This window comes from Bubalus kerabau, chromosome 12, assembly GCF_029407905.1.
Source record: "Bubalus kerabau isolate K-KA32 ecotype Philippines breed swamp buffalo chromosome 12, PCC_UOA_SB_1v2, whole genome shotgun sequence".
Classification (NCBI taxonomy): domain Eukaryota; kingdom Metazoa; phylum Chordata; class Mammalia; order Artiodactyla; family Bovidae; genus Bubalus; species Bubalus kerabau.
In genome coordinates, this window is record NC_073635.1 from 53378726 (window position 1) to 53392522 (window position 13797).

The 13797-nt window shown below is 39.9% G+C and overlaps 1 protein-coding gene across 13 annotated transcripts in view; it reads left to right on the plus strand.

Annotated features, from left to right (window-relative positions):
* The window catches only part of SLAIN1 (SLAIN motif family member 1), a 60397-nt gene extending 47282 nt beyond the window's left edge, over positions 1–13115 (plus strand). For 11 of the 13 annotated variants that reach the window (XM_055542724.1, XM_055542728.1, XM_055542725.1 and 8 more), the window contains 3 exons: positions 3297–3452; positions 6831–7113; positions 8501–9598. In XM_055542724.1, coding sequence (XP_055398699.1) covers positions 3297–3452; positions 6831–7113; positions 8501–8576 — 515 coding nt within the window. In that variant the 3' untranslated portion in view covers positions 8577–9598. Of the gene's footprint in view, positions 1–3296; positions 3453–6830; positions 7114–8500; positions 9599–10092 lie in introns of those variants that run through there. The other 2 variants (XM_055542718.1, XM_055542719.1) reach the window with 2 other exon arrangements.
* Positions 13116–13797: the final 682 nt, after the last annotated feature.

A 13797-nucleotide genomic window follows, 5' to 3' on the forward strand; every position in this document is an offset into this window, starting at 1 on the left:
GTCAGTGGGATCATTTTTCCCCCTTAGAAAAGTGGTGTTAACTTACATTCAACACCATTATGAAAAGGACTAGGTTTACATAAACCTGTGTTACGATGGTTCCTATTAGGAAAATGGAAACATATCTCAGCCTGATGTCTGACTGTGGTAGTTTTATTTCTCTAAAAGGGCTGGTCTCTCCATGCAAAGGAAATGGAAGATAACAGCAGTTCTCTGGATTGAACGTCTGGCTGATCAACTTGGTGGCTGAGCACACAAGCTCTGAAGGCTGGCAGCCGCTGAGTTGCCAGTCCGGCCTACCACTCACACCTTTCCCTGTCTCCCATGTCTCTGAGTTTTCATTCATTTGGTTACAAAATGTAGACAAGTAACATCCCTTTCTTAGAAAACTCAGGTATCAAGTCATCTGATATACATTCTCCTTCACGTAACATGTAATCCTTTAACCTAAGTTTGTTATAAGGAATCAATGAAATGATGACCATTTCTCCTGAAACAAAAATTGCTGACAAAGTTAAAAGTGCTAAAAAGTAAAGGTTGTATGCTCATCTCCATTTTTTTTTAAACTTTTACTAATATGGCGCAGATATCTGAATCTTCATTTGTTACCACAGTATTATTTAAACAAAATTGTAGAATAAGAGTTGTAACTTGGAAGCTAATCTATCGATTATTTTTCTAAATTATTAAAATAATGTAGATGGAAGAAAACAATTGTTATAATACTGATCTAATTTAATTAAAAATAAAACAGAAATATGTGGTAATACTTAACTATTTCCATAGCTCCTACACTGCTTGGGTTCAAAAGGGATGGCTCTTCAAAGTCCTTGGAATATTTCTGGGGCTCATGGGATTAAAAGGAGCACTCAGTAGTCCCTCCTTACCTGTGACTTCAGTTACCCATGGTCATCTGCAGTCTGAAAATGTTAAATGGAAAATTCCAGAAATATAGAGTTGTAAGTTTTAAAGCATGCGCTGTCCTGAGTACTGTGAGGAAATCTTGTGCCTTCCTGCTGTGTCCCAGGTGGGACACGCGTCCTCCCTTTGTCAGGTGTATCCAGGCTCTGCATACTACCTGCCCGTCAGTACCTGTGCAGGAGAAACATCCTAAGGTTCAGTGTGTGTGTTAGTCACTCAGTGGTGTCTGACTCTTTGTGACTCCATGACTGTAGCCCTCCAGACTCCTCTGTCCATGGCATTCTCTAGGCAAGAATGCTGGAGTGGGTTGCCATTCCCTTCTCCAGGGGATCTTCCTAATCCAGGGATTGAATCTGGGTCTCCTGCACTGCAGGCATATACTTTACCATCTGAGCCACCAGGGAAGCTTTATAAAGTTCAGTACTATGTATTAATACTATTGATGGATTCAGGCATTCCCGAGGGTCTTGAAACGTATCACCTGCTGTTAAGAAAGGGAGGGACTACTGTATTTTGAGTAGTTTGCTAGGCATGATAAATGATTAAATCTTACAGAACATTTGCTAACTGTAATTTTTAGGATTTGGCGGGGGAGGAGGGCGATCAGCGACATGGTGGTGTTAGCCTGAGGACCTGTATTGACGGGAAGGTTAGCTTTAGATGTTTGGTGGGTAACTGGCTGCTGCCTTTATTCCTTAATGGATCCCTAAAGATGGATAATAGAAGAATAGATTGAGAAACAATGGTCTAGACTATAATCCCACTGAGAGTTGGAAACTCGCCTAACACATTGTATACTATGAGTGAGTGAAAGTTGCTCAGCAGTGTCTGACTCTTTGCGACCCCATGCACTATACAGTCCGTGAAATTTTCCAGGTCAGAATGGGGAGTGGGTAGCCGTTCCCTTCTCCAGGGACTCTTCACAACACAGGGATCGAACCAGGTCTCCCACATTGCAGGCACATTCTTTACCAGCTGAGTCATAAGGGAAGCCCACTGTATAGCATAAATATGCGTTTATTCATTTAGTCCTAAAATGAGGAATGGTGTCCAAGAGGAAGGACTAGCATGCTCACGGATGCAGGGACATGTGAAGTATTTGGAAACCCTGTGGTTCACTCTGGTTGGCGAGCAGGCTGTGAGGCAGGGGCAGCAGGAGGTGAGGGTGTAGAGGTCTGCAGGGACCACACCTTTGAAGGGTCTTTGCTCAGCCCAGGAGCTTGGGCTTTCAGAAGAAGGGGAAGAGGAGTGATTGGAGGGTTTTAGGAAGTGGCTGGAAGTCCCCAGCTATATGGAAGGTGGGGAGGAACAGACAGGGTGCACAGAAACCCGTTAAGACGTTTCTGTGAAAATGTGGATGACAGATCAAGAGGTCTGTGCTAGGATGGTAGAGGGAGATGTGTTAAATATTTATGAGGCAGAATTGACAGGACTTGGAGTTGAGGAGGAAGAAGGGAGGTGAAGCTTGGAAGCTAACACCCCTTTTTAGATTAGGTGACTTCAGGGATCTAAGTGATGTAGATGGAGCTGTGTCTGTGAAGGAGAGAAAAAGGAATCAGGTTTGTCCTTGAATGGGTTTTTGCTTAGTATTCAAATATATCTGTTTTCTGAGCTTGAATGACCTGATACATATACGTTGGCTTGGCGGGCGTGGTATTAATAAAGAGAAAGCTGTCTACGTTGTAGAACTACAGCCTTGTGTGTGCATACGTGCTAAGTTGCTTCATGGCTGAATTAAAATTCATCGAGGTCTGTGTGTGGCTTACTCTCTGCTGCCTCTTGGTGGTAGAAGGTGTGTTCAGCAAGAAAAAGAAAGGGAAGTGTCTGAAGTCTCCAAAGGTTTGGTGGCATACTCATGACCCTTAAAACTTTCCAGAAGTTAATGTGATCATGTTGATGTGATGAGTGGCTATCTCAAAACACCTCAAGTTAGAATTTTAAGAATTTCTTCCTTTTTGATGTTCTACCAAAAGTTTCAGTAATAGTTGGTTTGACACCTCTAGGTGTTTTTTTTAACTAACATGTAACAATTTCTAGGTTTTTTTTTAATGTTCACGGCTGTAAGATTATTGTCTAACCTCATTTCGATATAATTTTATCTAAGAACAGACAGCTAATTGACTAGCTAATCCCTCCCTTTTTTTAAAGAAAAATTGCTTTCCATTAGCTGTTTGTTTGGTGGAGCCTTTCTGAAGATAATAAGTGTCTCCCTATACGAGGGGTAATCAGTTAGCTTCTTAGAGTTCATAACACATATGATAATTTGTTTGTCATTGAACAAAATATGATTTCTCTTTGTATTTACTTTTGAAATCTAGTATGTTAATCAGCATAAATGTAGTGATTTTTTTTAACACAGTAAAATACTTTTCTAGACAAGCTCCGAAGAAGTATGCCTAACCTGGCTCGGATGCCAAGTACAACGACTGTTAGTAGCAATGGGAATTCTCCAGTCACCGTGCGGAATAGTCAGAGTTTTGACTCAAGCTTGCATGGAGCTGCAAATGGAATTTCAAGAATACAGTCTTGTAGTAAGTATGACAGATTTTTTGGTAATTTTCAGTTAGTTATAACACCATTAGGAAAATATCTTACTATTTCATTTTTCTTTCTTTCTCTGAACACTACAGAGAAAGTTATCCTTTTGACTTTTATTTTGTATTTCACCATTAAGTATTTTCACCAGTGCCTGTTAATAATTAGCAAATTATATGTTACCAATTAATAATTAGCAAATTGTATGTTAGCCTTTATACCTAAGGATAGAAGTAGAAGCCCTGAATGGTGATTGATCTCTCTACTCATCATACAAAAATGTTTTCTGTGCGGTCCTGCCTCTTTCTAGCTGTGCACTTGATATGTTTACTCAGAGGAAAGCACAGCTATTCTGTGCAGCTCTTACCGTGGTCTGGTTTTGCATCAGTCCATAGCTTTCCCGGAGCAAATGAAGTTCTAGTGTGACTGAAGAGTAGGATTTGCCTACTTCATTGCAGTTTGCCCACAGTCTTTCATTCTCTGAATGTTTTACCCAGTGATGAGGAGCGTGGTGAGAGTACAGTCTAGCATTTTTGTGTTCTCATTTTGTGTTGGGATGTCTTGGCTCCAGGTTCCCTACCCCCCACTAATGCTGCCTGTATGGGTTGCTGCTGCTGCTGCTAAGTCGCTTCGGTCGTGTCCAACTCTGTGCGACCCCATAGACGGCAGCCCACCAGGCTCCCCCGTCCCTGGGATTCTCCAGGCAAGAACACTGGAGTGGGTTGCCATTTCCTTCTCCAGTGCATGAAAGTGAAAATGAAAGTGAAGTCGCTCAGTCGTGTCTGACTCTTAGCGACCCCATGGACTGCAGCTCACCAGGCTCCTCCGTCCATGGGATTTTCCAGGCAAGCATGCTGGAGTGGGGTGCCATTGCCTTCTCCGACCTGTATGGGTAGTCAGGGTTAAGTCCAAGACTGACCCCTGGGAGGCAGATTCAAGGCCGCAGGCCCAGTATTGATGTTCCCAGACCTGGAAGGCCAAGTGTGTGGCCGAGCACCATCAACCAGATGTCTTAGGTTTCCACCCAGCAGACTCCTTGGTGCCCCTGATAAACTACCCCAGGTTCCTCCACCTGTTGAGAATGGGTCAGGTGTTTGGTTGCTGCTTGTGTCATTCATTGTGTCACACTGTATTGTCGTTATGTTCATCTTCCATACTAGCTTACTGTATGGGCGTGGACCATAGTTCATCTGACTTTCTGTCCCCAGCACCTGACTTGCTGCTGGGCACATTGAGCTCTCAGGAGATGTTTGAACAAATGTATAAATGAACGCTGTAGGGCTGGATCTTAGGGCTTCATCTGTTAATATTTGAATTAAAGGCTTGTGTAAAGACACAGAAGATGGCCTAGGAACTAATGGTGGGAAACTGAGGACTGCTTTCTAATTTTATGTCAGGAGGTTAGGGCAGATGGCCAAATACATCATGATGAAATTTAACTGAGATAGAAGTTCTGTGCTTGAGTATAAAAGTCAACAGTATAAACATAGAAGGGGAAAATACAGTCGTGACAGTAGCAAACAGGGTGATGGTGAGGAGTTTTTGTGAACTCTAATTCGGTGTGGATCAGTAGCACAGTTTGAGTGCCAGAAAAATGTAAGTAACCCAGAATAGAACATACCCTACAAACAATGGAAAGGCTTGATGGAAGTCCTGAAAAAATGATGAGAGCATGTCAAAAGGATACAGGAAACAGCTTGATGAAACTACCAGAGACCAAACCTGCGACAGATTGAGCCACAGAATAAATGATTGTATTAAAAGATTATAACCCATAGATTAAATAATCATAGCTTCATACTTAATTGAATAAATGGAGAAGAGGGGAAATTCTTCTTTATAGAAGAATTGCAATTAATAAACATAAAGAAATGAAGAAAACAGAAAAATCATTGTGTGTAACTCAAGCATAATAATGAGAGAAAACAAAAGAACTTGAGTGTTAATGTGTAAGAGAGGGTCAGTCGTGAACTTGTTTCAGATCTCAGGACTCTGTTCTCGTTGACTTTGATCCCTAAGCAAATATCCTTTATACATCATGCGTGTATATAAACATCATGTGTTTGTTTCATGAAGAGCTAGTTCTGGACTGGTGTGCCTTCTGGAGTGAACAAAGTGAACAGAGAAGGTTGGAGAGGCAACTCCAGAAGGAAGACACTAGATTTGCAGGCAACAGCTCGAGTCTGGGTGTTTTCTTAGTCATAAATGCATGGGAAACTGTGTATCCTTTCTGATCCTTATTTTCTCATTTGTAAAATTAGGATTGTGTCTATTAATCTTGACTAGTTTCTCTGTTGTTTCTTTTTAAACTCAATGTAGTTATCTGTCTTGTGTGTAGGAGAGTTAATGGGACTAATAGGACTGCCTTCCTGAAATAACTCTTCTGGAGTTTCATTTCAAATGATATACTTTTTGAAATTTCATTTAATCTGTAGATAAATTTTAGAATTGGTATCTTAACAATATTAGTTTTCTAATTCATTAACATGGAATATCCCCTCATTTACTTAGATCTTATCTGTCAAAGTTTTGTAGCTTCCTGTATAGAGGTTTAATACAGCTGTAGTTAAGTTTATTCCTAAGTATTTTATCTTAAAAATGCTTTTATAAGTAGCATTTTTTCAAATTTGAGTTCACTGATAATTTAGAAATACAACTGATTTTTTTCTATTTTGATGTTCTGTTCAGCAGCTTTGATAACTTCATTTATCCTAATAGTTATAAATTTGGAATATACTTGTAATATAATACATCTGAACACCAATGCATATTCAAGAATGTTCATAAAACCCCAGACTTGGAAGTAACCAAGCTTTGCATCATCAGGAGAATGGATTTTAACATGCATTCCGTGGAATACCACACAGCAATGCAAATATATGGGTACATCTCAAAAACTGTTGAGTCAAAGAAGCCAGTCACGGAAGAGAACATACTCTGTAATTCCATTTACATGAAGATCAAAATAGGAATAACAAATCTGTGGTGATAAAAGTGAAAGTAACAGTCAGTTGGGCGTGTTGACTGGGAGAGGATACGTGAGAAGCTGCTGAAGCGCCGGCAGTGTTTGCTGTCCTGATGTGGATATGGTTACATGAGTGTGTTCATGTCACAGTTTCATTTCGTTCTAGGCTTAACGTTTGGGTGCCTTTAGCCTGGCGTGCTACAGTCCATGGGGTTGCCAAGAGTTGGATTAGCACAACTTAGCTGCTAAACGATAACACTTGATGTATATTGTGTTTCAGAAGACACTGGGCCCAGTATGTAGATACCTTCATACGTACATTTAAAACCCTTTCGGACAGCATCAGCGTCTTTGAGCACGACACAGGTGCAGACAGTGGTGAACGTGCACATGTTCTCTTTCCTCCTAGTTCCGTCCCCAGGACAGCTCCAGCACAGGATCCACAGCGTGGGACATTTCCCAGCATCAGTGCGGCAGCCTCTTAAAGCCACGGCCTACGTGAGCCCAACCGTCCAGGGCAGCAGTAACGCGCCCTTATCCAACAGCTTACAGTTATACTCCAACACGGGGATCCCCACCCCAACCAAAGCTGCAGCTTCCGGCATCATGGGCCGCAGCGCACTTCCAAGACCTTCACTGGCAATAAATGGGAGTAACCTGCCTCGAAGCAAAATTGCACAGCCTGTCAGAAGGTGAGAGCCTTGGTCCGTTCTTCCTTATAGCCCTGTTCGTGGTCTGCAGTTAGAAACCGCCCCAGGCACCACCCTGACGTTTCCTCTGTCTAACCATGGTCGGTTACTCTTCCCTTTGTGGACTGACTCGTGACCTCCTGCCTCTGGATTCAATATTTTTCAATCTTTTTCTTTTTTTAATCAGAATGGGTACAAATGATGTTAGGCATGTACACAACACACCCTCCTCCCACAGTCATGATTTAAAAAGCATCTTAGTGACGTTTCAGTTCAGTTCAGTCCAGTCGCTCAAAGTGATGTTTAGCTGGGGTTTATTAGCTTATGTTGGGAACTTTGGTATGTTCCAGATAGAATTTTTTAAATTCCACATTGCTTGCCGGGCACGTGTTCAATGAGCTCACAGTCATGTTGTGTCCTTTCTGAAGTGGATCTGCTGGAGTGTTTTATGGTTAAAAAACAATTCCATAAAAGTGAGTTGACAAATTAGATGATGTGACAGTGGAGGCAGTAAATACATACAACTCTTACAAGAAATTAGTATTTGGAGGAGGAGAGGGAGGGCAACCATGGTGACAGTTTGCAAAGGATGTGGAAACAAGAAATTTTTCTATTTATGCATGAGGTATGTATAGTTTTTATTTTCTGATGCGTAATAGGTGCTCAGATCAAAAGCAAATTTAGAAACTATTGCAAAACAAAAGTAAATAATCTTACTATCCAGATAGAAATCACTTTCGTGCGTGTTAGTTCAGTGCAGGGCTGTGTTTCATTCATGACTGAATAGAATCACATTGTTTGATGCATAGGTTACCTGTGGACAGTACATTTGTCCTTGGATGTCTGTCTTTGAACTAATCTCCTGGATAGGCTGTCATTGCCAGATAGAGGGTCTGGTTCCCCAAACTTAGGCAAACATTGGTTTTAACACTTTTTAAAAATTCACTGCCAACATAATAGGCAAATCTCTTGATTATCTGTAAGATTGAATACAAATACAATTATGTAAAGTTTAAAAATAAAATAAAATTAAAAAAAAAAGATTGAATACAAATAGAATTACATGAAGAAATTTTCAGTGAAGCAACCACTGATATTTTCAGGCCATTCTTCTGTCATGTTTATCTTTCTCTCTGGTTTTAAAATGCTCTTACTACACTTAAGGATATTGGTCGTTTTCCACTTAGGTTGCACATCTGCCTGTGCACATACAACACTCGTGCTGGGAACTGGGTTTTCCTGCAGATGGGCATGTTGTGGCCAGAACCCCAAGGCACTCATGGGAAAGTGCCAGCACGCTGGCACTGCTGGGGTGGGGGCGGGGAGACCAGCGAGAGCGACGACTTGTGGGCTTACTTACAAGCCATTTCCTTTTTTAATCCTTTCACAGTTTCCTTCAGCCTCCAAAGCCTCTGTCTTCACTCAGCACGCTGAGGGATGGAAACTGGAGAGACGGTTGCTACTGATGCAGTTTTCTGTACCCTTGAGGAGTGGGAAAGAACTGGAAATGAGGGTCGTGTTACCCAGCTGGCTGGGTAACAGCGGGTGTCAGGATATTCTTTCCCTTCTGCATTTTAACACATTTACTGCATTGTTTTTCAGTGGACCAATCGCCAGAGACTAATTATTGCACTTAAATATTTGCCTGAGATACTGCAACGTTCACAGATCCGCGGCTGCAGTATTGTGACACTGAGAGCTAGGACGTTTTTGTAGACCTGATAATGTACCTGAATCCTTCTTGAGAGAATTGAGGTGTATCCATAATGCTTTCTTTGCCATCTGAGGTTTTTGTTTCTTTTTTTTAACCTGTTTCAATTTACTTACATGTTCTAAACATCTTCCCATTACATGTTCTGTATTTTAATACATTGCATATTTACAACTAGGTTATATAACGTATGCTTTGAAATTTACTTTTTTATAGTTTACAGGAATTTTATTTTTTGTGCCTATTTCTTTTTACACCTATGTGAACCACTATGGAACAACTTAAATTTTGTGCCATAAAAATATTTTTGTGGTAAGGTACTATTTTTTTAGCTCTAGGGATATATCAGCAAAAATCCATCACACAATTGAGACATAATTTTCTGTTGAATGAGCACAATGTAAGCTGAAGCATTGCAAGGAGACAGCCAGACAGCAGCGTGAAATGGGTCTTGTTGTTTTCATTGTTAACTTATTGTCATTCCTGGCTTTCATATTTATAATGGCATCATGAGCTCATTGCACTTAATACCTGCAATGTTTGCTACTGTACCACAATTGATTTTCAATACTTTTACAGAGGATGAAACTGTAACGTTTTATTAACAATGCTTCTGGAAATGAATGCATTTTAAAGCAAATAAATCTTTTTGATAGACCTTTTACAAAATCCATTTGCACTAATGAATGCTTTCTTACGGGATATGACTTAATATTTGTTACTGTGTACACCGCTGTTTTGGAATGTTCAGAAATAAAGACTATTTCGGCAATATCAGGTCACGCATGAATGTGCAGCATAAATGATACCAACCCCACACCTATGTTTCACCGCAATCATGAAAGCGTTGCGATGCTCTTGTACAGGTCGGTCAGACCTAAAGTGGGTAGGCAGAGTATTCACCTTTGTAAGCAACTCTTTTCTCTCAAATGCTCGGGATAAGATATGTGAGATTTTAGTTCTGTAGTGGGGTTTGGGTCCCATGTAGGAAGGTCACTAGAACCCAAAGAACCAGAAACCCATTCCTGGATGAATACTGTCAGTGGAGATGCCAATATTTTATGGGGGTTGAACTTGAAGTACTTTCTCAATGTCAGTGAAACAGCAAGGTGTTATTAGTCTACACTTTATTTGATATATATTGGAAAACTTCTTGCCAGAAGGTGCTATGGGAAGGTTAGGTAAAGGCTTTATTGTTAAGTTTTAAAATAGAGTTTTTCTGAAGTTATTTGAGATTTTTATTTTTAAAAAGTGTGCTTTTTTTCCCATAGCTCCATGGAGAAAAACAGTGAAGCTGACTTTTGAATCCAGGTGTATCTGATCTCAGAAGTCTGTTTTTACCACTACTGCACTCTTCTGTGAACATATGTAGTCAAGTCAGTACATTTAATAAAAAATGAGTTTATATTCTGCTGAGAAGATGAAAGAATTCAACTCATTTGCAAATCAAATATTTCATTTATATTCAAAAGAGTGTTCAGCCCTTGCAATAAAAACCAAAGATCCCCGCACCTTGGAATTTACATTCCAGTTAGGAGACAGACACTAAACCACATACAAGTAAGTAGATTGCAATACATTAGGTCTTCAGTGCTATGGCAAAAGAGGAAAAGGAGCTGAACATCAGGGGAGTTGAGAGAGTGGAGATGGGGAGAGATCACACTATTAAGTGGGGTCATCTGGGTAGATCTCACTGAGAAGTTGACACCTGAACAAAGACTTAGAGATGGAGGGTCCACCTTAAAGCTATTTCACAGCCTCGTTCACCTGGAATTCTACTGGACACAAAATAATGTTGGTGGTCATTTTCGCAGTTCTCCCTAGGGTGGTATAGAACATTTATTCTAGATGCATACAAGAGAATTTAATGTATTACATCAACAGAGGCCCTAAGGTACAGCTTCTCAAAACGTGGTCCTCACACTAGCAGCATTAGAATTAGCATTTCTTGGAAACTTACTAGAAATGCAGATCTTTAAGCTCACCCCAGACCTGTTGACCCTCTAGGGGCCCTCTAGGTGGTTTGAAGAGCCATCTGTGAGAAGAGCTGCTGGAAAGGAGGAAGCCACCTAGGCGAAGGCTTAGGACAGTGTACATCCGTCTGGGATGTCTGAGGAAGAGCAGAGAGGCCAATGTGGCTGCAGGCAGAAGGAACACAAGGGAAGCAGTAGAGATGAGGTCAGAAAGGAGAGAGGGGAAGGCCTGTGGAGGGCATGTGGGCCACAACAAGGCTTTGACTCTACTCTGGAACGGGAGCTGTTCATGGTTTTGAGCAGCAGCGTTCATGATTTGACCTTTTAAAGGTATCACTCGTATTTGATGGGAACAGACTAAGAAATGGAGATGCGTAAAAATGAACTGTTCAGTTTAGGCAAGAGAGATGATGAGCTAGGCCAGCAGGATAGTAATGGAGGAGATAAAATGGTCAGATTCAGGCTACCTTTTAAAACGGTAGCTATCAGGATGTCTTTGTGGATTGGATGTACTGTTAGAAACCAGAAGAAAAACTCCAGGTGTTTGGGCTGGCCACTAGAAGGATGGAGTTCCTCCAACAGAGATGAGGAAGCTGTGGGTGGGGAAGGTTTGAAACCATGGTCCTGTGGCTGAGCTCACGGACACCCTGTATCTCATGTGCAGTCCTCACACTGGGTAATAAACCAGAACGCACACAGAAGGGGTCCTGAGAAGCTCAGTTTTCCAACACAGAAGGGAACTGTGATGCTGAGTGAACTCAGCCAATCTAGCCCAGCTGACATGTGTACTAGTTAGCTATTGCTACATAACAGGCTTCAGTCATGGCTCTGTGGTAAAGAATCTGCCTGCCAATGCAAGAAACAGGTTCAATCACTGGGTTGGGAAGATCCCCTGGAGAAGGAAATGGCAATACACTCCAGTGTTCTTGCCTGGAGAATCCCATGGACAGAGGAGCCTGGTCGGCCACAGTCACTGGAGCCGCAGAGAGTATGACGTGACTGAGCAACTAAGCACAAAACAGCCTTACACTTAGGTTTTGCTAACTAGAGTATTTTTGCTACCTTTTCCTTCACGAGTGTCATGGATATTCTTGTTCCTTTGCATTTCCATATGTATTTTTAAATAAACTAGCCAGAAAAACACCCTGTTGGAATTTTGATGGGATTGCATTGAAATTATAATTCAATGTGTTGGAAATTGACTGTTTACATATTGAATTTTAAAATCCTCAAACATGGTCTACCTCTTCTTTTATGGACTGAGGTATTCTTTAATCTCAATAAAAATATGCAGGTTCTCCCCAGAGGACTGAAATGCCTTTTGCAAGGTTAATTTCTAGGTGTGTGATACTTTTTTATGTGATGTTATACTTATGATATTTTAAAAATTTCATTCCTAATGGTTGGTTTCAAATGTTTTATTCAACCACCTTAAACGTATGTAAGTTATATTAATTTATATTTAGACTCTTCATATACACAGTCAAATGTATGAATATTAGATTTCTTTCTTTCCTATATCTTGCCTGTGATCTTCAGTGAAGTGTTACATACAAATGATAACAGATAACCATCTTTCTGCTAATTGAAAAGCTTTCTGGTTTTACCATTAGGTTTCAAATTTGCTGATAGCTGTTTATCATAAAAGAATGTGAATTTTAACAAACTTCCTGCATATATTAAAATGTGATTCTCAGTTTTTTTAAGTTTATTTTTAATTGGAGGATAGTTAGCTTACAATATTGTAATGATTTCTGCTATATAACACCATGAATCTGCCACAGAGATACACGCATCCTCTTCCTTCTAAACCTCCCTCCCACTTGCCTCCCCATCCCACCCCTCTAGGTTGCCACAGAGCATTGGCATGTGATTATCTCATTTAATCTATTAATGTGATGACTTTATGATGGATTTTTTAATGTTGAATCAACCTTGAATTATTGAGATAAATCCAACTTGGTCATAATGCATTATTCTTTTTTAAAATAGATTAATTTGATTTACTAATATTTAGAAGTTTTGTCCAACTTTTGGAATAAAATTGTTTTATAATTTTTCTTTCTCAAACTGTCCCTACTAAGTTTTGGAATGAAGATGGTGTTAGTCTCATAAAATGAGTTGGGGAGTACTTTGTGTTTTTGTAGCTGGGAGGATTTGTTTAATATTGGAGTTATTTCTCCCTTACATATGTGATAAATCTTAGTGGTAAAGTCACTGGGGCCTGGAGTCTAGTCAAGTCATGTTTTTAAAATCTGATCTTGTGTTTTGTCTACTTCCAAAAGCATGATTAAACCTCTTTATTGGTGGATTATCTATATACTCTTTGGAGTTCTGTCAGATTTTGCTGTATGTCTTCTTATGCCACATGATTTGGTGTGTACATACTTAGTATCTTTCATCTTCCTGGCAAAGTGAACCTGTTATCTTTGAACTAGTCTTCTGTATCTTTTTTTAAAATGTCTTAAAAATCTATTTTTCAGATCTTAAATAGCTACATATTTCTTTTAGTGTTTGTATGATATATATTTTTAAACCTTTGCTTTCAAACTTTTATTATCAGGTTAAACAGCATACAGTTCAGTATTTTTTAGAACCTTTAATGAAAGTCTTTGTCCTTGAACTTGATCATTTAAGCCATTGAATATAAAATATTACTGACATATTTAGATAGAAATCTATCACCTTTTTTTTTTCTATCACCTTCTTAATGAGCTTTGTTTGTTACATCTATTCCTTCTCCCCCATTTTTGTCTTCCTTTAGATCGTTTTTTCATTCTACCTTTGTCTCCTGTTAGGTTGAAAATTATACCCTAATCCTCCTTTGCTCTTCTTTTAGTGGTTAACCCCCAAAATGACAATTTGTGCTCTTAACCTATCAAATAATAATTTACCTTTATCATCCTCCTAAAAAAAGGACCCCCACATCACCTTACATCTAATCCTTAAATTGTATGTGAAATTCATGATTCAGCCAGCGACTGGGGAGAAGAGACAATATTT